The sequence below is a fragment of the Eptatretus burgeri genome, chromosome 3 (genome assembly GCF_056783735.1).
Source record: "Eptatretus burgeri isolate ZD-2024b chromosome 3, Ebu_testis_v1, whole genome shotgun sequence".
Lineage (NCBI taxonomy): Eukaryota > Metazoa > Chordata > Myxini > Myxiniformes > Myxinidae > Eptatretus > Eptatretus burgeri.
In genome coordinates, this window is record NC_140963.1 from 8,847,026 (window position 1) to 8,872,527 (window position 25,502).

Genomic DNA, 25,502 nt, shown 5'->3' on the forward strand with positions numbered 1-25,502 from the left:
TTCCGAGGTTGGCAAAATGAGTGCCAGCTTGCTGGTATCCTGTGTTGGAGTGGCGACCCGTCCCGGATTGTGCCCAATAGCCAAGGAGACTGCTTCGGCAGCACCAACGCTCTGCATAGAGTATGGTTCCAATGGATGGATGGATTTGATTGTTGACTTCATTCAAATGACTGAATTTCAGCTATTTCTTCAACCACTAATATGTGTCGATTTGTAAATTCACTCTGAGAGTGAAGTTTAGTATTTACACCAACACCTCCAAAAACCACAATGATACTGACACTCCACATCAACACAATTCAGCTTGACAATGAAGTAACCCTGATGGGTGATTGTGCGTGATGTGATGTCTGTCAGAGGGACTTGTCGAGGGATAGTATGTAGTCAGTGTTGTTTATTCTCTACCCGAAAACTGCCTCCGCTGACTCCCCCCCCCTAAAAAAAACCCAAAACAAAATTGTTATTTTAAACCCCCCTTGTGATATTTCTAAGCCTGCTTCACTTTTCTCATGCCCACTCACCCCCCACCTCCACCCAACCATTCCCCAAATTAAATTATGTCGTTTTGACAAATTTATTTGCTCTGGGCGTTGGTGTGACACTGTCGTGATGGGCCGAGTGGTCTGCGCCCGAGTCCAATTTCCTTGTTATTCCCTATTAACATGAAGTTCACCGTTTCAATACAGTGATCAATTGAAACACGTTTTATTTTTTATGACTTTTGTGACTAACTTAAAGTAAAATTAATCTTTTTCTCTCCTTGAAAAAAAATAAAGAAATCTCTGAATGTGGCTTTTTGGAGAGTAAAAACATGGTATTAACTACGTAGCCTTTGCTGGCTACGGCGGGTATTCAGATGACAAAATACACTCACCTCTGCATAGGCCTGAGCAACCTGGTCATACAGTGACTGATGATGGTGAATGGCATCTTCGAGATCCTGCAGTTCAGTGGGAAGTTCACCATCTCCACAAGCTTTACACCACGAGTCCACACTGGCCAGATACTGTTTACAGACCATCGCACGTTTAAAAAAAAACAAAAAAAAAAAACTTTTCATTCCAACCCTAAACACCAGCCTCTGAACCATTGTACATCATTTTTTTAATATATACAAGATCTAAGGATTGTAATGAAGCCACACACAACACAGCCACTGAGATTGGGATAAGTACCGTCACTTCCCGGGATACTCTGGGCACCAGTGACGCCGTATAGCAATGGCATCACTTTTCTTACCGCAATCAGTGGGCCATTTCCTCAGGAGGAATTTCCTCCTCCCCATGGATGACAACCGATGGGGATTGTCCATGCGCTATCCTTTTAAATGCTGAACGTCAAGCAAGGAAGCAGCACGTACCATTTTTAAAGTCATTGGTGTGACGTGGCTGGGGTTTGAACCAGCGGCCTCCCAAACTCGGTCCCACCGACTTTCCTCCAATTACGTCATCCTCAGGGCATCAGGAAAAATGAATTGGCGACATCAGCGTGATAAAATACCAGTGAGAACTATCTTCGGCCTATACAACGGCATACTATTCTCTGTGAAGGCGAGTGTCGGCCTAAATCAGCGCACTGCCGCGGGATGAAATATATTAAGAGTACATTTAGCACAGGTGCAGATGATGTTTTGAGCACTGGCCTTTCATCAGAGAAAAAGAATGGCGGTACTGTGGTCACAAACCCGCGACAAAAATCCGGTAACTGGCTGATTGGGAAATGCGCATTTAAAGCACTCTTAAAAGATGAAGAGTGCGAAAGGGAAACATATATTTACCGCGCGATTAGAAGATTAACTTGACACCTCTTATCCATGTCAGCCTCCGCCACGGTTATATCAGAAAGAGCCGATTCGTCACCCTGTCACGGATTGTTGAACCCCCTTTTGGGGCTGTTCAAAAACGACATAACGCTTCTTTCTTTTTTTTTTTTTTTAGTAATTAATGGAACGTAACGCTTGGTTACGTAACGTAACATAACGCTTGATTTCTGTGCGTTTTGACGTACCGTGCATTCTCATGGGCTTGATTAAACCTTACTATTATTCGACATATGATTCGATTTTTCAGGATCCCTCATGGTGATTCACACTCGACCCAAACAAAACCAATGGAATATGTGACGCAACAAACCCAGCGCATAATCAGCAGAGGCCAACAGGCCTAATGTGTTCAACCCAACAGAAATCCAAGATGGCGGCTATACAATTTTGTTTGGGTGCTATGGTGGGTGAAGTCAAGCAACAGATATGGGTGTGGTACGGCAGCTGTCCGACCAATGGGTGCACATTTCAAAAATCGAACAACAACAAAACAGCAGCAGCAGCAAGACAGAGCTCTTGTAAGCTGGCAACATGTCGCAGATGAGGAGAGCGTAATGTGGTTGAAGAGAGGGTTATAAAATAACAGAGTGGATCGAAGATCATGGGTCAACTGTGGGTGGTGTGAAGGTTTGCGTGATGTAATGGTGTACTTAATCATTCAACAATCAAGATGTTTAAGAGTAGGGGGTGTTGTGGCTTTGGTCTGCCATCTCAGGAGAATTAAGTCGCACACCTGCAATTCTCTGTCACATTCGGCACACAAAGTTGCAATTTTGAATATTCTTCATAGTTATCGATAAAATGTGTAATTAACAAAATATACTGTGTCATCTCTCCATCATATTACACCAAAAAAAAAACGTGAAGCCAAACAAATGGACATTCGATGTAATACACCAGAACGCACACAGTGTTATCCACCTGAAAGGTATTGATGCAATTTTCCACAACAAATGAAGTTTGGCTGAAAATATGAAACTGAAAACAAAACGGGTAGAATCAACAGCAAATGAGAACGAGATATCTGCGATCACAAAGCCATCAAACAGGTTATCTGTCATTATAAAACAATCAAACTAGATATCTGTGATAACAAATCAATCAAACAGGTTATCTATGATCATAAGTCAATCAAACTAGATATCTGTGATCACAAATCAGTAAAACTAGATATCTGTGATCATAAAGCAATCAAACTAGACATCTGTGATCACAAAGCAATAAAACTAGATATCTGCAATCACAAAGGAATCAAACAGGATATCTGTGATTACAAAGTAATAAAACTAGATATCTGTGATAATAAAGCAATCAAACAGGATATTTGTGATTACAAAGCAATAAAACTAGATATCTGAAATCACAAAGGAATCAAACAGGATATCTGTGATTACAAAGCAATAAAACTAGACATCTGTGATCATAAAGCAATCAAACTAGATATGTCATTATAAAGCAATCAAACAGGTTATCTATGATCATAAATCAATCAAACAGGTTATCTATGATCATAAATCAATCAAACTAGATATCTGTGATCACAAATCAGTAAAACTAGATATCTGTGATCATAAAGCAATCAAACTAGATATCTGTGATCACAAAGCAATAAAACTAGATATCTGCAATCACAAAGGAATCAAACAGGATATCTGTGATTACAAAGTAATAAAACTAGATATCTGTGATAATAAAGCAATCAAACAGGATATTTGTGATTACAAAGCAATAAAACTAGATATCTGAAATCACAAAGGAATCAAACAGGATATCTGTGATTACAAAGCAATAAAACTAGACATCTGTGATCATAAAGCAATCAAACTAGATATGTCATTATAAAGCAATCAAACAGGTTATCTATGATCATAAATCAATCAAACAGGTTATCTATGATCATAAATCAATCAAACCAGATATCTGTGATCACAAATCAGTAAAACTAGATATCTGTGATCATAAAGCAATCAAACTAGATGTCTGTAATCATAAATCAGAAAAACTAGATATCTGTGATCATCAAGCAATCAAACAGAATATCTGTGATCATAAAGCAATCAAACTAGATATCTGTGATTCCAAAGCAATCAAACTGGATATATGTGATCATAAAGCAATCAAACTAGATATCTGTGATTACAAAGCAATCAAACTAGATATCTGTGATCATAAAGCAATCAAACAGGATATCTGTGATCATAAAGCAATCAAACAGGATATCTGTGATTCCAAAGCAATCCAACTAGATATCTGTGATCACAAAGCAATCAACAAGGGTAGGCCTCCCCTGACACCCACGATACAGTGATGGCCATATTACTTTTTGGACCACCATATGACCTTGACCTTCAATACCTATGGATAGAATGTAAATTAAGAAAATTTATCCCCATCTACAATCTACCCATTAACTCAACAGCATGAAAGTCAGAGTAAAATTACACAAGTTATGATCAAAAGGTGTTTTGTTAATTGGGTCACAATCCGAAACATGTAGGTCAAGAATAGTAATCAACTATCAGATGCAAATCAGTGCAGGTGCACTATTACGATGCAAGATCATCTTTGAAGGCCAAGCAGTCTTGAGATTCCACATTGGCAAAACGAGCAATGACAACAAAAAAAAATGCGTTTTATTGTTCAGACCGACTTTGACCTTTAAGATGGAGGGGTATGATGCAAATTAAGCATAAATGTGACTTACTCGAAGATATCTAGAAGGGCAAGCCCATGCTCATCAGACAAACCTCAGTCAAGTTATTGTGAAAAATGTTAAAATGTCTATAATTAGGTCATGACTTTAAAATTAGGTCAAGGTCAAAAAACAATTATGTCAACTCCGCATCCTTTCTATTCCCATTATTGAACCAAAATTTCATTCCGAAAGTCTCAGCCAGTTGCGAGATACAGCTTGGACATTGGTAGAAAAACAAAGAAAGAAAACCTAAATGATGGTTTAGTCCTCCTTGGATTCAAAGAAACTCTGGGGCAATATTAAAAATTGTGGGCCCCAATTGTAGAAACAAACCCTACTATGGCTATAAGCCTTCCCTTATCCTATAGGGGAATGTTTAATAATTGAATGATGCATTGGGAATGAATTGTTTTTTCAGGATCAGACCGTTCACCATGCAACAAAGTTTTGTGGGAGCCGAGATCGACCGTCTGATGCCGAGAGCTAATCGCCAATGAGAGAATGCTTTTTTTTTTCACAACGCTCCATCACAGATGACTGTATCAGTGAGCAAATCATTGTTCCTGTTCACCCGACCAATCGCCACGTTGTTTCTCAAACTCATCTGGTTCAATGATAGGCCAACATTATGATAACACAAAGGACATTCTATGACAAACGACCTGTGCAGTGCAGTATTTAAAAAGAAGATGTCCTGCACTGTTTTTTTTTTATAGCAAGAGCAGCATCGACGGTTTAAATGATTTACCTGACCGTACCTATTACGATAGAGAACGTATCAAGAGTTACCTAGGAAAGTGAAATACCTTTGATTTAAAGAAATGTAGTCATTGTTAACTACTTTTCCTAACTCCAGCAGGTTAGATACCTGTGTGTGCATCATTCACTATGACACTACGAGTCTGACAAGGTTAGGTTCGCTGAGGCATCCGAAGATCTGCACACCTGAACACAGAACAATTTCCACAGATCAATAAGAAGAAATAAAATTATCAGGACAAATTTATCATACAGGAGTGCTTATTAAGTGATAAAACAAAAATTGGTGACTTCTTTCAGAAATGGTTTTGTATTCGTGGCACACAGCAAATGTGCGGTTTTCAAAGCACTATAAATGTCTTGGCAAAACACGATGGTGTCTGGGAGAGAAGACAGCCGGGAAAGCAATGACTCAAAACCACACACCCTCTCATCATCCCACCAGAGGGAACAATAACGCATTACCCACCCACAATAAAACTTGTTGGAAAAAAAAAACAAAACAAAAAGGCGTTCATTGTAAACGAAAAAGGAAAGAGTTCATCAGCAGTGGGTTCTGGTTCGAGCTGCCTTCATGATCAGGCAGGACCTTCTCCGCTCTGAGAAACCATCTTCAAAAGCTGAGGATACCTGTTCCCGAACAGCATTAACATTTATTGTTTAATTTGTTGATGTAAAGCATTTACACCTCTCCGAGTACTTTCACTTGTTGTACTGGATCTGTAAATCCTTGATTTGTAAATCCTTGTCCGGGCCGCATGCTCTTGTGGGTGTGTTTCAGATCTGTTATGGTGTTTCCTCCCCTTCCACTTTCCCTGATTGTTTCATTTCCTCTTTGTCGCCCCGCTATCCCACTGTCGCCTCACTCCTCCATGAGACCCAATTAAGTAAAAGAGAGAGAAAAAAGTACTGTCCCAATTTAAGAATTATTATTTTGTCAAAGCTGATCCAGATTATAGTTCAAATTTAAAGATAACGGCTCAGCAGGCTGGAACTCTGAATTACGCGACAATTTTTGGCCTTTGACCACGATGAAAATGAAAGGCATGATTCTTTGTCGGGGCTGTGGGAAAGTGTTGTTTTACTGATTCTTCTCTGGATTGGTGTAAATTGAGGCATTGCAAGCCAAAAACTCTAATTGTGCGACCAATTATGACCTATGACCCATGTAAAATCCCAAAAGTGACGATCCCAAAATGTTTCTATGCATCCCTGTAGTCGTGTACTGGCTGTTACAAAGCACCTTTGTGCTAAACTTCATCTCTATAGACTCCGATGCAAAGGAATAGCATGGCAACAAGTGTGATTTTTAGTTTCGTCTTTAACCCCCTAACATTGGAATAGGGGCCTAAATCGGAAACATAAAAATAAAAATAAAGAGACAAGTCTGAAGATGACGATGGTTCACGGGCGGTATTTGACGATGTAGATTGCTTCAAAAGTCAAGGATGAGACAATGTGATAATGTTTGACCAAGTTAGAAAAATGATCAACATGATGTGGTACGAGTGACAGGTTATTAGCTGCAAAATGTCGAAAACCCGGTTTTGTTCAACAACTTTCAAAATTTGACCTTTGCATAACCTTTAATGGCCACAAAACAATGTTGTGGACATTAAAATAAGGAAATAGGATACGTGCTATAGCTTATTGGAGTTAGTTCGGCGAAGAAGGTCGAAAACCCAGTTCGATTCCCACATCTTTGAAAATTTGACCTTTGTGAACTTTAAAGGTCAAAGGTCAAGGATTATGACCTTTGGTGCAAAACTTCCTCTGGAACATTCCAGGAACAATATAACGTCATATAGGCTATATGTCATTTCGCACTCCTCGGATTATCCATACTTTGATGAAATCAGCGTTAAAAACAAACTTGAAGGGGGCGCCACCGGCAAGGTGTTCGAGATAGAGCAAAATGGTTTTAAGACTTTAGGTGGGGAATGACCTCAAGATTATGCATAAAAAAATATTGTCATCCTAGCTCTCAAAGTTTGGGCGGTCACATTATTTTTATGTCAAAATTCGAAATTTTCTAAGTTCGTGACCTTGCAACCTTGACCTAGGGAAGAAATGAAAAATCGAGCTCCGTGGGGCTATGCAGGTGCCATTGGGCTAACCAAATACCGAAACCCCTGCCAGATTCGACAAACCCCCTAGGAGAAGATGGATTTTTACGTCAAAATTCGCAATTTTCTAAGTTCGTGACCTTGTGACCTTGACCTTGGGATGAAAATGAAAAATCGAGCTCCGTGGGGCTATGCAGGTGCCATTGGGCTAACCAAATACCGAAACCCCTGCCAGATTCGACAAACCCCCGAGGAGAAGATGCAAATTGAAATCGGCTACCCCATGAAATCACAATTCGCAATTTTCTAAGTTCGTGACCTTGTCACCTTGACCTTGGGACGGAAATGAAAAATCGAGCTCCGTGGGGCTATGCAGGTGCCATTGGGCGAACCAAATACCGAAACCCCAGCCAGATTCGACAAACCCCTCGGAGAAGATGCAAATTGAAATCGGCTACCACCTAAAAACACATGTTTTTTGGGCGTGGCTCCTCCCATAATGGGCGCACCATGCCCATTCTCAGGAAAACACAACTAGATCATGATATAAACCTCCCACCAAAATTTTATCAGGATCGGATCAAAACCCATGGAGCTATGCTCGGGACAGACAGACAGACACACATCAATAACGACTATAGTGGTCACTTATTTTTTTCGTGAAAATATTTTTTCGTGAACCAAAAAGAAGTCTGGATTTGTTGAGCTAAGATACCTCCATGCCACATTGGAAGAGAGTTCGCTCAGAAATGAATCAATAGAGTGCGATTGTAATTGTTGAAAAGGAAGAGAATAAAAGAAACAGGGAAAACGAGAGCGAAGTCGATGGCGCGTCATAGCAAATACCCACGCTTCCCACCGAAAGCAAAGTTTTTTCCCCATTTTAACCCGTGACCCAAAGTCCACACTTCCTATGGCATTAACTGGGGGTCAAATCCAAAAAATTGTGACATATTTCATGTGTCCCCCGATGTTGATTGCAGATATAAAGTTTCGTTTAAAAACATTATAAAATGGACCCATAATTGCAATTTTCGGTATTTGACCTTTTGACGCCACCCCAGGGGGTGGGGCCAAAAATGACCCTGCTCTTGCACCTTCCTGTCACATGTTGATCATGACGATCAAGCTTGGTGAATTTCTGCCCAACTGTTTCGGAGGACATAGTGTGACAGTCAGGCAGACAGACAGACAGAGACGGAGCCAACTACAATATCCCCTGGTTTTTTTTTTTAAGTGTGGGGAGAATAATAATAATATGATAGGCGTTCGTAGCGATACCATAATTCACAGCAGAGTCGATTCTTATTCTGGTTAAAATAAACAAATAAGGAACATGGGGTTGAGGCCCTCATAGCGAGTAGAATTTCAAAGACAAACCATGAACTCGTTTGGAAGAAGTACATTCACTCTTCTGACCAGAGATGACTCGCTGTTGAAAACTAAATCTGCACATAACACAGTAGTGTCCTGTGAAAGGAACAATCAAATTGCAATGTAGTGAATGAGAACTTGATCCATCAATCCCACATTTTAATTGTTTGGGTTGATTAAAAATTATCAAAATCCATTAAGGCATTGTGAATTAATTAAATAAAACTCTCTACATCCAGTTCACTGGGGGTATAGGGAAGGACTGTGGAAGGTGCTGGAGAAATATGGCATTCCAGAGAAAGTGATCAGGCTGATCAGAAGTCTGTACGAAGATACAGAGGCCGTGTGAGAATTGGGGGGAAGTTCAGAATGGTTTCAGGTAAAGACTGGAGTGAGGCAGGGATGAATCCTGTCTCCAAGCTTGTTCGAGGTCATATTACATTTCGTGGTTCATATCTATATGATGAGATGTTTATCTGTGTCAGTGTGTTGCCATCTTTTTCCAGATATGGCCAAACAGATCTTCGTCAAACATCCAGAGGTTCATCGGCAAATGCCGCGAAGTGTTTTAGACAAAAACAATTTTTTGAAAATTCTGAAAAAAAAACCAAAAGTTTAATTTGTTTGGATTATTAAAATTTTAATCAATTGATAGTGCCTAAACCTTTGTAGCGATGTAAAAGGTAATATTAAATGATCCCCAACCACATTCCTTTGTGGGTGTAGGGAAAAGTTTGAGGCCCCTTCAAAAAAAAGAGAGAGAGAGAGAAAAAAAAATTGATTTCTTCAAAATGTCACCAGGATTAGAACAGCACCGGGCAACGCCGGGTACCCCTACTCGTAGTTGACAGAGGAAGTCAGTCAGGGAGTCTGTTCAGATTGGAGATCAGAAAATGTGGGACTTGGAGGATGCACATGTGGTTTCCATTACTGCGATGGTTACAGGACTTGCAACACTCCTCCGAAGGATCAGTGATGAAAGCGAGAAATTTTGGTTTGATGGTGAGTATTCCTAAGACATAGTGGATGCTGGTGACAAGGCAGAATCAAAGAGATGAAGATTGAAAGGTTAAAGGACGAAGTGATCGAGAAAGTAGGTTCATTTGTTTACTTGGGGAAACAAGAAAACAGATAATAGAGGCAGTGAGGAAGAAGTGAAGAGAAGCCTAACATTGACGGGAGGGGTGTCCAATAGTCTGATCACAGATCTCTGGAGAAGAGATGTGATCCTGCAAATCAAGATGGTGTAGGATGCAGCAGTGATCTCTGTGGTGTTGGACAGGTTAGAGAGTTTTACTTGGATGAAGGAGGAGAAAAGGAGACTGATTAGTTTTAACAGTGGATGCCCCGAGAAAAATACTTGGGATTCTCTGGACGCAGAGAATAACCAACGAGGAAGTGAGGATTAAAAAAATGGACAGAGGAAGGTAAGTGAGCTGGCGAAAGAGTGGGACCTGATGTGGGCTGGCTGCTGATGTGTGGAGGATGGGGGAAGATCGGATAACCGGAAAGGTGGACAAATGGATTCCGGAAGGAAGGAGACCAACAGGAAGACCGAAGAGAAGATTGAAGGATGGGATTAAGGAAACAGATAATCAGCGAGGAATCCAACACTCAAGAGTTGGAGGCTCACAAATGGAAGTTTTGGAGACGCAGCGCCGAACCAGTGGGAGCGTACAGGACTGATTTTTATTAATTTATTCATTTTAATCAAAATCGGTCTCAAGACCGATTTTACCGAATCTACTCAAGTCCTGAGACTGAATGAACGACGGATGATTATCTACACCTTGAAGAACACACTCCTGAATTGAGCACTCCCTTTCATTTTCTAGATTTCCTCCAACACAACAATCAATACATCCTTCATCCATTATGTACTGATTGCATTTCCATCAGCAAGATAAATGCATTTTCCTGTGCCCCGAAACACACCCCAGGATAAGAAAAGATAAACCCACTCTGGATAACCTTCGAGCAAAAACAACGTACTCCTCGTCACCTAGCTATTATTGTGATGCAACCAACCTGTTCGGCCTTCAGGTGGAACAGCGCGGACATGGAAAGCAGAGTGCTGCGCTCATCCAGGGCCGCAGCAAAGCACTTCCATTCCTGATCGAGGTGCGCTGATATTTGCTTTATCTGTTGCGCCGCATAATGCCCTGCTTCAGCCAGCCTCGATCCCACAGACATGATGCGACTGATGTTCACGTAAACATTCTGTAAAGAGAAGTGACACCCCTGATCATCTTCTCTGTCTCGGCTAACAACACAACAACATGAATAATGGCACAAGGTCACGTGTGTGTGTGTGTGTGTGTGTGTGTGTGTGTGTGTGTGTGTGTGTGTGTGTGTGTGTGTGTGTGTGTGTGTGTGTGTAGCCTTTTGTTTGATTTCTATACAATTACATAACCCTGGGTCAATTGACCAGAAATTTGCTGCACCATATTGTTTTCACACACGGAAGGTCGCCGTCACAATAAAAACTTCCAATTCTTCATCAAATTAAAGTTAATACAAAAAATATTGGTGTTTTGGCCGATCGGTACAGAGATGCATGGAGCTTCTTGGCTTACACCTTGGAAATTCATGTCCCGTTTGAAGGTGAATTATTTGTCGGGAATCGAACCGATTGGAGTTAATTAATTACATTCCATATGCAGTCAAATGACAGTTAATATACAAGGGTTCCACAGTTATAAAATTAATGTTAAAACGAAAAATAACGCCCCTCTCACTGATTGAGCGTCGTACGTCAGGTGCGTTGGAGGAGCGGAGCGTGGCTTATGGCTTGGCCACTCCACGTCGTGTTCGAAGGTGCATTCTACATACATATATATATATATATATATATATATATATATATGTATATATATATATATATATATATGTATAGCTTTGTTGTCTTCAATTGTTTTTCACAAATTGTTTTTTCACATATATATGTATGAGGCCATTTGGCCCAACATTGTCATGGTGCATTAACGGTTTAATCTTTGTTACTCCTTTACACATCAACCTTCTTGATGGTTTACTGAAGCCCAAATAACCAGATCTTTATTGGGTGGCCCAACTTGGTTCGTAATCAGACAGAGTGCAAGATAAGTACTATTCCTTGAACAGTAATTTTATATATCCTGATTTGTGAAGCTGAGATTGTAAAATGTGTGAAACAGTGCAAGCCCGAATCACATCAAGCAATTGTTGGAAGAGATTATAAGGGTTATGCAGTACAAGTTAGGTCATGATGATGCCTTGGAATGAACTGCATTGATTTCAGTAGATCGAGGTGCAGACAAACACACCATCAGGACCAGGCATGGTTCACTTGGACATAATGTATATATATATATATATATATATATATATATATATATATATATATATATATATATATATATATATATATATCGGATGCGTCCGCCGAGTAGTTTTAGAAGCACATTAAAAATATAAAATCAACCGATGGATAAAACGGACATAACATGTGATGATTAAATGACACAACTTCGTCAAACTGTGCCAAAGCCTGCCCAGGCATGCTTGTCAAACCCATAGGCCTTCAATGCAGATGTTATCTTGAAACAATTTTCTGTGTCCACAGATGCTGCACAGAATCTGTACATTCTTCATGTGTTTTGGTTAAATTCGACAACTTTGTTCAAATTCCATCACTAACAAAAAGAGTGTTTTACAGCAGAATGTCGTCGGGTCATATAGATTATGTTAGATCTGAGAATTAATGATATATATATATATATATATATATATATATATATATATATATATATATATATATATATATGTAGATCTGCAAGTGGATTCTCACACGCACTTCACTCACTTCTAACAATCTGCAAGGCCTTCAATTCACAGCTTGATGGGGTACTGCTCTCACATTTGGGCTGGCACTCCTGCCTCACAATTTGTCCTTCTTGATGCTGTGGAAAGCAAGGTCCACAAAATCATTGGGATCTCCCGTGATGGAGTCGAGTGTCTTGGCATGTTACTTTCACATTGCAGACAGGTTGGTGACCTCTGTATTCTACTGTCTCCTTTTTCATCTTGCCTCTTCTGCCCTCTCATGGCTCCGTCATTGCCAGGTTTCTGTACGGCGCACACGGTCTGCCACTAACCCTCTTCTAATTGAACTCCCTAATTCCAGGCTCTTTGCTCACCTCCATTCATTTTTTCCTCTTTTCTCTCCCTGTGGAATCAACCTCCCCAGTCAGTTCAATCCCATCCTTCACTCCAGAATTTCAAGACAGTTATTCACCACTACATCCCCCATCCATACTCATGATCTCTACTACCGCAAATAGCCCCATTCCAAAGCACTCCCTTTTCCCAGTTGATTGTGATTTCCTCCTCTTCGCCGCTTTTCATTTGTTCATTGTGGGTTGTTTTGTTGTTTCACCATTCCTTCCCAATTCCATATCAAAGCGATGCACGACACCATCGCGGGGCACCAAAGGAAGGGAGAACTCCGTTTTCTTGTTTGTTTGTTTGTTTGTTTGTTTGTCTGGGTGATATCTCAGCCATCCTTTGAGCGAAGAAGCTGAAATTTGGGAGCAAAAGTAAAGATGTGCTTTGACAAAAATGTTATATTTTATTTTTTTATTAATCAATTAATTGATAAATTACTTCATTATTATCAATTAATCAATTACTTACTTATTTTATTTATCATCCTGGTAATTATATCTCAGGGATATTTTGAGCTCGGAAGCTAATATTTGGACATGACAGTGACCAAGTGATTCTGCGATAAACGTTTTTTTTGATTTATTGAATAATCAATGAATGAATGAATTATTTATTTTTCGATCAATTACTTAATTTTCAAAAAGTTCGATTCAGATGAAACAGTGTTGGTTTTGGTGTGCTATTTGGCAATTGATTGAGAAATTAATTATTAAATTATTATTATTATTTATATTGTACAATTAAATCAATTAATCAATCAATTATTGTTATTATTATTGAACCTCAAGATGATTTGAACCTTATTTTTGAGGCAACATTTCAAAATGGCTAAGAGGAAGACTCTTATCAAACAGATAACTGGCAAAATCACATTGATATCAAGCACACAGAGGTGTGTTTATGGTTTAATTATAAAGTTCAAACCGACATTGCATTCGACCGATGCTTGTTAAAATAACATCCGATGAGGAAACGTTACTGAATTGAAACCTTGTGCATAAGAAACATCTCAATTCCCTGTGTCAGAGCAAACAGCATTGACAGCAAGATCAAACGAACGAGCACATTAACAGCTACTGCTTGGAAAGCTTTCAAATAAGGAGACAGCAGCGGTGCGGCACAAAACCAAATCGCATAAAATGAAGTCTGTGAAGAAAGTGGTTCAAAGACCGTGGATTTTATGTAAAAGCCGAGAGAAACTCAAATTAAATCTTTGTGAGGTTTGGTGAAAGTGATGTTCGATTGGCCAGGAACAAGGGAAAGTGCCACGGCACGCGCTGAAAGTGCCCAAAGTGTACAGGTCGCATTGTCTGTAGAAAGCGGCATTTTGTCGCGTCTTTGGTCAAGCATCAAGACGGGTGCAAACATAAAAATAAATAATAAACGATTAGCCGTCTTGCTTGCCTCCGCACAAGAGTCACACCAGAGCTTGCATTATTGCAAGGAACACCTTTTATGCTTTCCACTGCAGACTATGACTGCCGTGCCAGGTCGGAAGTCCGTCTCTCACTCCAATTTTGCTCGATGTATCAGGTGGTCCACCAGAAAGAAAGAAAAAAAACGAAAAATAAAAATGCCAATTAAGATTTTTTGCGAAAATGCTGAGAAATGAAATAACAGAAAGAACTTGGTATTTCATCACAAAATTACAAATGACTGCATGATTGCACGGACTATATCTAACTGGACATATTGTTTCCGAATTCACTTTGTAGAACATGTGGTGTTTAATTCACGTACTCCAAAATTGGTGGGTTTTTCTTTTGGACCACCCTGTGTGTGCGTCACTCTTCGAGGTTCCTTTATCCAAATGCTGTCGAATAGGTCTCAATGTGACTTTGCACAAGCCATTAGGTGTGTTTAGCCTCCAAACATTCCCCAAACTCTGAATGGAAAACGACTTTAATTGTGAAGGCGATAGTGTCTGTCTGCGTTGTCCGCGTCGGCGGATGGGTCGAATAAGGGACGGAATCAACAGGACGTTGATCGGGTTATGCTAACCGCCGTGAGAAGTCGGGAGGAGATGACACTGAGCGTTTTAACTCTTCGGCAGAGCAACCCGAAACGTCAGCTTCTCCTTGCTTCCCAGGGCGGTTAGCAGACTTCAACCATTCATTCTGACGATTCCATCCACAACTCCCCACAACGTCTGGCCGTTTCCCTTTTGCTCGCATAGTCCGGGTTATATAAAATGGATCCTTTGCTTTGGAAGCATCCTTCCACAGCTGCAAATGCTCAAACTTTTTGTTCCGAGTTCCCATCCACAAGGATGAAAGACGATAACATCTGCCAGGTGTTCGTGCAGTAGTAAAGCCATGGGAAAGTGACCTTGTAACTAACATGAGGAACCTCGCTGAAACGTGCCACCCACACAGCGGCTTAATGCGTTACGGTGTAATCATGACACCAAAGGAAATAAGTGCACTGGTAAACACGTCACTTCCCTTGTTTTTCTTGCTGGTTCCACTTCTGTGCAGACCTCTGACGAAACGTTATATACACTTGAGCATATTAGTTTAAGCTTATATCCGGCGAGGAGGCTACTTTGGCACTGGCGAGGAGGAGGCTACGTGTTATGTGTGCAAAGCTTGGCACCGAGCCACTGGACAAAGTCCATGCTGACCAAGCAAATCGAAAAAGATCCTGAAGCATTCCCACGCTTTTACAGTCCAAAACAATGGTTCTGATAGCTTCACCATCCGCATCGCCTACTCCAGGCGTCCCTCCGACCTTCATTCTCACTACCTTCTGAAAGACTCAGTTACTTACCATGGAATTACGAGCAAAGTGCGTGTGCTGTGCCTGAAGTTCAACTGCATGCTGATGCCCGGCGCCAATGTCCGTATAACTCTCAAGGAAGAGTTGCTTGTTATGGCTAATCCAGTCAAACATCTGCCGGGGGTAAGGAGAGGCAAGGGATGGGAGAGAGGGAAAATACAAAAGATAGAGCAATGATGGACGTACTGCTCGAATCGGTGAGGCACATATGACGGACTACAAAGCATTGTGTGCTTTGTAAACTCAAGTGAAGGTGGTGAAATGAAATCGATACCACATACATTTTTGAATGAATTTGGTGGATCCCCATAATTTCTCATCTGGTTTTAATGACAAATTGCATAGTACAAGTTTACTGGCAGACACAAAAGGAAAAAAAAACCCAACAAATCAACCGCAATACTTTTCAATGCCGTAAGGAGATAATGGTACTGGTACAATCATAGTCATTTGGCACTTGCTGGTACACTGCAAATGGGAGGTGATCAAAGTCTGGAGAAGGGGGAGGATTCGAGCTTTCCTCCCCATAATGATCATGACTTACTCAGGCATTTCATAAAAACCTAGAGTATTCAAAACCTGCAACATTGGGCTCAAAATCAAGAATTTCAAAATGAGAGGAAGTTTTCAGGACAGAAGGACCAAATCGGAGGGGAGAAAAGAACATGCAGACTTGCCTTCGAATTGTCCAATCTGGGTTTCATTCCAAAAATAATAAGGTCTGAGTACCTCGTTATGACGTACGCAAAACGGACACACGATAACGGACGTACAATAAGGTACCTGAAGCAAAAGCTTCATCCAAAGTCTCGTATAATCGCTCGACAATGAGAGTATTACGTCACTTCACCCACAATGTCTCATTTGTTGTAGTTTTGATATATTTTAGTAGAAAGGTTGCTTCCTATGCCGTCTGCTTACTCTGAATAGGTTCAGGAAGATGTGCGACCACAAGGGATGAGTGCGAGTCAAACTACAAGCATTGCTATAAGCTCAATTCCAACTTGTAATGCCGAGTGAACGGCACCAAGAAAAACCCAGTTCCCTTTGAAGAAACTTCAAGGCATGAAGATGGCATGAGGAGGGCATGAGGCCCATCAAACCTGCACTACCATTGCCAACATACGGTTGTTTGTCCGTGCTCCATCCTTTTAAATGCTGACCATCAAGCAAGGCAGCAGCACCGATCATTCTTAAAGTCTTTGTTTTGACTCATTCAGGGTTTGAACCACCGACCTTCCAGACTCAGAGTAGACATTTTAACCATTACACCATCGAGTCTGGTTAAAGGTCTTGTGATGAAACAGATATAAGACAGCCACACCAGTGGGGATTGAGGGGGAGTAGAGGGGGAAGGGAGGGGAGGGGGAGAGTGTCAAGTAAACAAAATTGTTTACTCACACATCACACCCACAGTCTCTCTCCATGCTGTGTGATCGCAGTTGCGAAGGAAATTTGGGGGAAAGAGAGAGAAAGAGAGAGAAAGAGAGAGAAAGAGAGAAAGAGAGAAAGAGAGAAAGAGAGAGAAAGAGAGAGAGAAAGAGAGAGAAAGAGAGAGAAAGAGAGAAAGAGAGAAAGAGAGAAAGAGAGAAAGAGAGAAAGAGAGAAAGAGAGAGAAAGAGAAAGAGAAAGAGAAAGAGAAAGAGAGAAAGAGAGAGAGAGAGAGAGAGAGAGAGAGAGAGAGAGAGAGAGAGAGAGAGAGAGAGAGAGAGAGAGAGAGAGAGAGAGAGAGAGAGAGAGAGAGAGAGAGAGAGAGAGAGAGGTGGGTGTTTGGGTGGGTGGGTTAACTGAAAAAAAAATAAACAACTAGAAGGGCACTCGGTAGAGTGCATACCTCCGCCACCAATGCCTGATCCATGAGAACATATCAGGCACGATACATTTTTGAAATATTGTGCTATATATCGTTTTTGGCCCTATCTCTCAATGGTGAAGAAACATTGAAAGCATTTAACACATCACCAATCACAGCCAAGCTGTTACACAAGAAGATCGACACAGGTCAAAACAAAGCAATCCCCCCCTCCCCTTCCAAAAAAAAGAAATCCACTGTTTTGGAGCTGCATTTTTTTTCAAGCTGGAGCCAAATCAGATGTTCACAGTTTTCCCAGGACCTGCCTCCGAAGCCAACCCCTTCTCTCCCATCCTACTCCCCACCCAGTCCAAAAGTCACTGCAGGGTGAAGGATATTTTGCTTGAAGAGTGCTTCCAGCTGGGCTGAATGGTCAAAGCACAAACGTGCCGTCCGTATGTTACAGCATTTGCATGACAAATAATTACAAGGTGGTTTTAGTTTCCCTGGGTGTGCCGTGGAATCAACATAATGTGATTTATTACCAAGGATTTAAACCAAGTTTACACCATGTTACGCATCAATTTAAACGGTTTTTTTAAAATCCGTTAGTCAGTATCAAGGTACACACTACAACTTATACCACTATCCACTACTTAATGCCGATGGTGTGGTCTGAACCAAGTGGAACGAGAGCGAAGTCGATGGTGCACCATCGCAAATCCCCACGCTTCCCACCTGAAGCAAAGTTGAAAGATGGCAAAAAGTTCCACCAGTAAGGACCCAGTATCAAATGTTGAGTTAAAAAATTTGCCCCCCATTTTGACAACTGTTCCCAGATCCTGGGGCACGAATCGGGGGTCAGATCCAAACACTGTTACATATTTCATGTGTCCCCCAATGTTGATTGCATATACAAAGTTTAAGATGAAAATGCTAAAAAAAAAAAAAGTGCCAGTAATTGCATTTTTTGGAAATTGACTTTTTGACCCAACCGGAGAGTCCCAGGTGGGGTCAAAAATGATTCTGTTCTTGCTCTTTTTTGCCATGTGGTAGTCATAACTACCAAGATAACTCAAGTTCTGCACAAACATTTTGGAGGAGATAGAGTGACGTACAGACAGACAGAGCTGATTACAATATCCCCCTTTTATTTGATTTTTTCAAAAAGCGTGAAGATAAGTCTGCAGAGAATTCGAGAATAAAGTTTGAAAAATTCAATTTCAGTGGAAAGAAGCACATGGCCAGAAGGTGACTACTCAGAAACTTTCCATATCTATACCATCAAATATTTAAAGCGGCAAATAATTTTTAAACGTTTCATCAATGCAAACGGAAGAAGCAAACAAACATCAAAAACAATAAGACAGCAAATGCAAACAAGGAAAAACATCGAATGAAGCACACCTTCTCAGCATCCTGCTCAAAGAGGCGCAGCTGAAAGCATTGGTCCAGCTTGAGCTTGCGACTGTGCCACATCTGATGCAGGTGTTGCCGTGTGGAGTGGAGTTTGTCGAGTAGGCCTGGAATTCGTGGCGCGAGACTTTGGAAGTCAGCGTTCCCTTGTGGGTAGCTGCAGCCGCCACCCTCACCTGCTCCTGCAGTGACAAGGGTACCACCAATGTCAAAACAAGCCTGCCTTACAGAACTAGGAAAGAGAAAGAGAGACCCAGGGACACTTATCACCACTGTGGCAGTTCAAGTGACGACAGCTTGTTATAAATAAGCTTTCTGTTGTACATTTATTTTGTTGTCTGGAACAAAATTATTTTTCCATGAAGTTCATTTGTGCCTTCAATTACATTCTATAAAACAAAAAGAGGGCAAAACTTTTTTTTTAACACCATGCAGTAGATTTCAGGTAAGGAGTGGGAGGTGAAGGGGTTAATCAACATAAATTGTGAAGACGTTATATTAAAAAAAAAAAATTTAAACCATCACTATTGTGCTGCAGATAATTAGGTCTGTTGAAACAGCTTCCAACACTGAAAATATTTTTTCAAAAGATGTTTAGTATTTACTCCGCAACCAAAGTTGGAAGGAGGTTATGTTTTCACCCCCCCCCCCCCCCCCCGTCTGTTTGTTTGTTTATTTCTTTAATATGTTTGTTTTTAGGTTTGTCGCCTACAGGTTACAATTTTAAACCGATCTTCACAAAACTTCACCACATGGTATAGTTTGTCATAAGCAAGAAGCCAATTGTTTTTGAGGTCAAAAGGTCAACATAAGCCAAAGGTCAACAAATATGTCAAATTTCTAAAATCCTCAATTTTCATCCGATTGACTCGAAATTTGAACAGGATTTACATATCAGGTCACTGAATTGAACCATTAATTATTCTTGAGGTCATCAGTGGCCAGATTTCTAGAATTGTCAACTTTCATCCGATTGACTTGAAATTTGGTCATTGAATTCAACCAACCATTATTTTTTGAGGTCAAAATAGGCCAAAACGTCAACAACCGAGGTGAGATTTTTAAAATCCTTAATTTTCATCCATTTGACTTGAAATTTGAAGAGGATTTGTGTATTTTGTCATTTAGTTCAACCAATTATTTTTCAAGGTCAAATTTGTTTGATGGATTTCACAAGTATCATTCTATGCATGACATCTTTCTTTTTCGTTTACTTGTTTGTCTGTTTGTGTGCAGGATATCTCAAAAAGTTGCGGACGGATTCGGACGAAATCTGGTGGATGAGTTGGGTGGCTTGATGTGATTTTGGTGAACATCCAAATTTAGATCCGGATACGAGACTTTTTTAATTTTTAAAATTGATTCTTCACCATTAGATTCGGCCAAAAACGATATATAGCATAATATTTCGAAAATGTATTGGGCTCAATATGTTCCAGTAGATCAGACATTACATGGCGGAGGTATGCGCTCGACAGAGTGCCCTTCTCGTATATTTTGTTTCTTCATTAACCGTAGCTCAAATAGTGATGGCACGTGCCAGAAAATGAATGCCCGATCAGAGAATAATCCATGTTAATGTCAGTGAAAGGAAGGGACAAATCGGAAATTATACCGTTTGAAGACACGGTTTTCAATTTACACGATTATGATAGCAAAAGGCAAACACCACTGACTCGATTGTTTTGCTGAATTTGCCAGTTGATGGACAACATCATATCGCATCAGATGTTCATTTCGCATGTGTTTTGACTTTTAACAATTGAAACCCACTTCAAAGTTGTGTCAGTTTGACTCTCCCCCCCCGCCCCCCCCCCCCCCGCTCACTGGCCACACCTTCATAAAACTCGAAACAAAACACTGCCTCGAGTGAAGCATAATGGGCTGTAAGGGATTCCCATCATGTAAAATGTAAAATAGATCAAGCAGGCAGACTTCTTCACTCTTCAGACTGATGTCGTACAAAAAAACAGGCCAGCCATTGACTTTTCAGGAAAAGACCAACAATAGTAAGAGCCTCCAAACCAAATCCCCTCCCACACCCCTCTTCCCCACCAACACCCTCACAGCCTCACCCCCACCCTCCCTCTGAAACTACTGCTGTATAACGTGTACATTCTGTTCTATTAATGGATGAAATGAAAATGCATTGACATTCAATTCCAGCGCCAATCACGTAAATACTATATTTGAACTTGAAATGGTGAAAAAGAAAGATGGATTGTGGCTAAAGGACTCACCTAATAGTCAGGAAACCCAGATGTTAATCCTAAAACAAGGCATAGATTGTGTCCCATGGACAAAACGATACAGGTGTAAAAGCCCAGACTGCATTTGGTGCATCAGGAAGTATTCAGCTGAGTGGACAGAGCCCAATGCTATTCAGCCAAATTCTGTTCGTCTTATGGAATTCAAATTAACAGGAGTGAGTCATGGAGAGTCAGGATCTACTTAGAGCATAGTCTTATCATATGTCGTATGTATTGAAATATGCATGCGAAGGAATGACAGCCACCTTGTGTATTTATGTCTTTGGCCATACTGCCACGTCGTCAAATGCATGTTTGTGAATGAACAAACATGGACGACATTTGATTAAGATAGACTGCACCACCATTTTCCTTCAATCCCCCTTCCGTGTTATACTTATACACCCTCCCGAATCCTTCGCCTGCGAGGTGACACCATTGAAGGCCAGCCTATCAGGATCAAGGGGTACGAGCGATGTCCTTGCTCTGCGGTGCGAGTTAGAAAAATACTCCAAGCAGGCAGCCAATGGGAATTGGGCAAGTACACTTAAGTGAGCACCAGAAGGAATGAGTGAAAGCACATTGAAGGGAGAAGTTCTCTTCCACGAGCCTCGAATATGTAGACAAAAAAACTGAAGTGTGCATGTTGGTATTACCGGGATGGAGAGTGCAAGACAATAACACAGAGCATGAGGAGAGCGATGGAGTGCAGCAGAGGAGAAAGAGAGAGACAGACAGACATACAGACAGAGAGAAAGAAAGAGCATTCCTGCTCCAAGCAAACATCTCGCCCGTTGACCGCAGCGTCCCACCTAGTGCCCGCAGTGTCCCGCCCGGTGCCCACAGCATCCCGCCGGTTGACCACATCATCCCACCCGTTGACTGCAGCATCCCCCCCCTCCGTTGACCGCAGCATCCCCCCCCCTCCGTTGACCGCAGCATCCCCCCCTCCGTTGACCGCAGCGTCCCCCCCCCTCCGTTGACCGCAGCGTCCCACCCAGTGTCCGCAGCGTCCCGCCCGGTGCCCGCAGCATCCCGCCGGTTGACCATAGCATCCCGCCCGTTGACCGCAGCGTCCCGCCCGGTGCCCACAGCAATCTGGCTGCTGTAGACATTGCACACTAGAAGTGCTATTCTCTATTCCTTCTCTGACCATCCATTTACTCCCCCTTGCTGATTTTTATTTATTTATTTTTCCTTTCCTTCTCTCGCAAATCCCGATAATCCTTTGAATGAAATTATACTCTTGCATGCACCTAAATGAACAAAGTATGATGCATGTGGTTTCTCGTTGAGCTCCGTCATGATTTGTGCCCGTCATTTCTACATATCGTCATCTATCTATATATTACTAAAACTCTCATCTTGTATGTATGTATGTATGTTCCCAAAATACAGACAAAACGGTACAAGATAGCGCCAAAATTTTCAGCCACCTTACTCACCATTCGCCTGCGGTGTGCACTATCAAGTTTCGTTACAAATCGGGCAACGAAAAAAATAATTAAAAAAATCAATTCCCGATTCAGTCAAGTACTCTTCGGGAGAATTTGATCAATGCAAACAACCACAGCGGTATAGTTCGTTGGAGCTATCTTTTTCTTCTTCTTTTTTCTTGAAATGATTTTTTTCATCAACTGCTGTCACAACGGGAAGCCAACGGGTTCACGGGTCATCTAGTACCTATTAAATTGTGCAGGTGCAACTGAATTTTATTACAATTATTTTCATCCTCCGTATTTAAATTGTTGAAGAAGAATGTGTGCCTGCCTTCTTGCTCTGTCGTCTTGACGAGACAGCCTGTTATAATTGGAAAAGCTGTCGGGTTTCGGCGCAAACTGTGATCATGGGGTTGTTCGCACCCACCAGTTCATATATGGACCAAAAATATCTCTTGGTAATCTCGAGGCTTAGCCCAACAAGAATGGCATATACTTAAAGACCTGAGTGTGATGTACATCATCCATAGCAAAGTTTTCCTTCTCATAACAATGATGACTGGCATTATTTTTTATTTTTACTGTACCATCATTAGCTTTATTTTAAAACCTGTAATATTTTTGGTAATCGAAAGAATGGTAACAAGCACCAAGTTAAATATTGAAAAACAACATTGAAAAGTCCATATGCAAGCTCTTAAAAATGACAAAACCACAGCCAATGATAATAAGTATAAAATTAGATAATTTTTTTTTTAGTTACCCAATAGGAAGCAGAAAAAACAAAGTGAAATATTGCCATTATCAATGTAAGTATATAATGACCTGCTGGGCCACAGCCTGGTGGTCCTTGGATACGCTGGAGAAGGGTCTGGCCCTCTGCATCGAGTTCCTCAATGGGGGCACGCAGTACCCGCCTCTTGAGCTGTGCGTGCTCTTCAATGAGCCGCCGTGCGCCGTCAAGGTCCAGCGGGAAATCACGGCGTGACAGCAGCTCCTGTAGCTCCTCAAGGCGTGAGAGCAGGTGCGAAGCGGCAGAGATAAACTCCTCGAGTGCGAGGTGCAGCTCCAGCCACTCGTCGTGCTCGTAAACTAGCGTACCGTCCAACTCGGCAGTAAGCTGCGACGGGTCTACTAACCGGCACAAGCCCTCCATAGACACAAGCGTCGTCTGCACCAGAACATGGAAGTAAATCGGGAATACATGGAAAGGTATGGGGAGAGAGAGGGGAAGCGGGAGGGTGAACATGGGGGAACTTCCCAGCTTTTCCCCTGGGAGATGGAAAAGAAAAAGATAAACTGTTTCACATCCCTTTCAAATGGCAGGCTATTTGTGTTATTATTATTGTCAACTTTTGTTGTAAGCAAATTAATATCAGATGTTCTGCCTGAATGTATCAGTGAGGGTTTGTTCGAGCATTTCAGAAATGAGTTACTTTAAATCAATGTCAAATCCAAAAATATAAAAACAGTGCATGGCAGGAAGAGGAATTATACAGACGACGAGCGAGTAACGCACCATTCCAAAAATCATATAATTTGAGTTCTAAAAATAAATTAATAATTATCGTATCCAGTTGTGGATCCGTATCTTCACCAAAATCGAATCAATTCGTCCTTGTCGACATCCAACCTGTCCACCAAGTTTCGTCCCAATCCGTCCATAATTGAGATACTGTGCTTCGTATATATCTGTTTTAGCCCAATCCCTCAACGGTAAAGATTCACTTTAACAAATCTAGTATCCGTATCTGGATCTGGATCTTCAGAAAAATAGAATCATTTCATCTGTCAAATGCTCAAACACTCCACCAAATTCATTCAAATCCGTCCACAACTTTGTGGGGTATCCTGCTCACAGACAGACAAACAAACAGACAAGCCGGTAGGTGACATGGGTGGTCGCTATATAATTGCATACAAGTCATAGTTTTTGACGGATCGGGCTGAAAATTTTTGACAAAGAGGTTGGTTATAGTGCGCATAAAAACGCGGAAGCCGATTTTTGATTTTCGAAAAATATATACATAAATATTTTTCGGATTTTTTCAAAAATTTCAAAGTCCCGTTGCTAAGCAACGGTGGCATCCATAGTAAAGGTGCTCAAAAGCATCCAATTCGATCCTGGTATGAACCTACCAGTCAAGTTTCATTAAAATTGGTTGACTCCTCTGGCCTCCAGAGCTGTCCATTACATACAAACAAACAGACAGATGGAAAACCTGAGACTAAGGGTAGTCTAGCAACCACCCAAGAGACAGGGGTGAAAACATAACCTCTGTCCATCTTCGGTGGCGGAGGTAATCGGTTAAAGGATTAGATGGATCCATGAATGTTACAACTAAATATCCTTATACTGTATTGTAATCGTTTAAGGTGTCACAATCAGATAACTGTGATGCAATAATCATAACTGTGCTTCCATTGTCACGTTTATTCCTGAACGGCACAAACTCGTTACCGTACCTACGGAACAAGTTCAGATGACAACCAAATGCACCACAACACCATCGTCACACTTGTCAACAACAGGACATAATATCTCAAACATTAATTCACACACTCGACCAATCAACAACATGCTGATATGCCTTGTGGCACAAAAAAAATTGAAAAGACTATGTCCATTCGTTTTGAAAAGTACTCCTTGTGCTTTCCAAATGATCCCTGTTTAAAATTCCCATTTTTCATCTCGTTAACTGAATCCGGTCAGCCAAAGTGAAGTTTTTCTTAAACATCTCGTTAGAATTTCTACTGTTGCATTATTGCAGGGAGTAGTATTCATCAGACAGCCTGGAAGGATAGCTTAAAGGTACACACACTCGCCTGTGAGCTGTCCAGCCTGGGTTCGAATCCCAACCCAGCTATAAAACCCTCACCCTCGTGTTTGGTGTGCAGGGCGATTC

At 41.1% G+C, this 25,502-nt stretch overlaps 1 protein-coding gene across 4 annotated transcripts in view; it reads right to left on the bottom strand.

Moving 5' to 3' along the window:
- Nucleotides 1-25,502, bottom strand: part of LOC147029374 (triple functional domain protein-like) — a 497,357-nt gene that overhangs the window by 273,422 nt on the left and 198,433 nt on the right. For 3 of the 4 annotated variants that reach the window (XM_085872381.1, XM_085872378.1, XM_085872380.1), the window contains 6 exons: nt 23,422-23,767; nt 18,900-19,090; nt 15,692-15,814; nt 10,745-10,936; nt 2,744-2,800; nt 875-1,006 (listed from right to left, as the gene is read on the bottom strand). In XM_085872381.1, coding sequence (XP_085728507.1) covers nt 875-1,006; nt 2,744-2,800; nt 10,745-10,936; nt 15,692-15,814; nt 18,900-19,090; nt 23,422-23,767 — 1,041 coding nt within the window. The remainder of the gene's footprint in view (nt 1-874; nt 1,007-2,743; nt 2,801-10,744; nt 10,937-15,691; nt 15,815-18,899; nt 19,091-23,421; nt 23,768-25,502) is intronic. The other variant, XM_085872379.1, reaches the window with a different exon arrangement.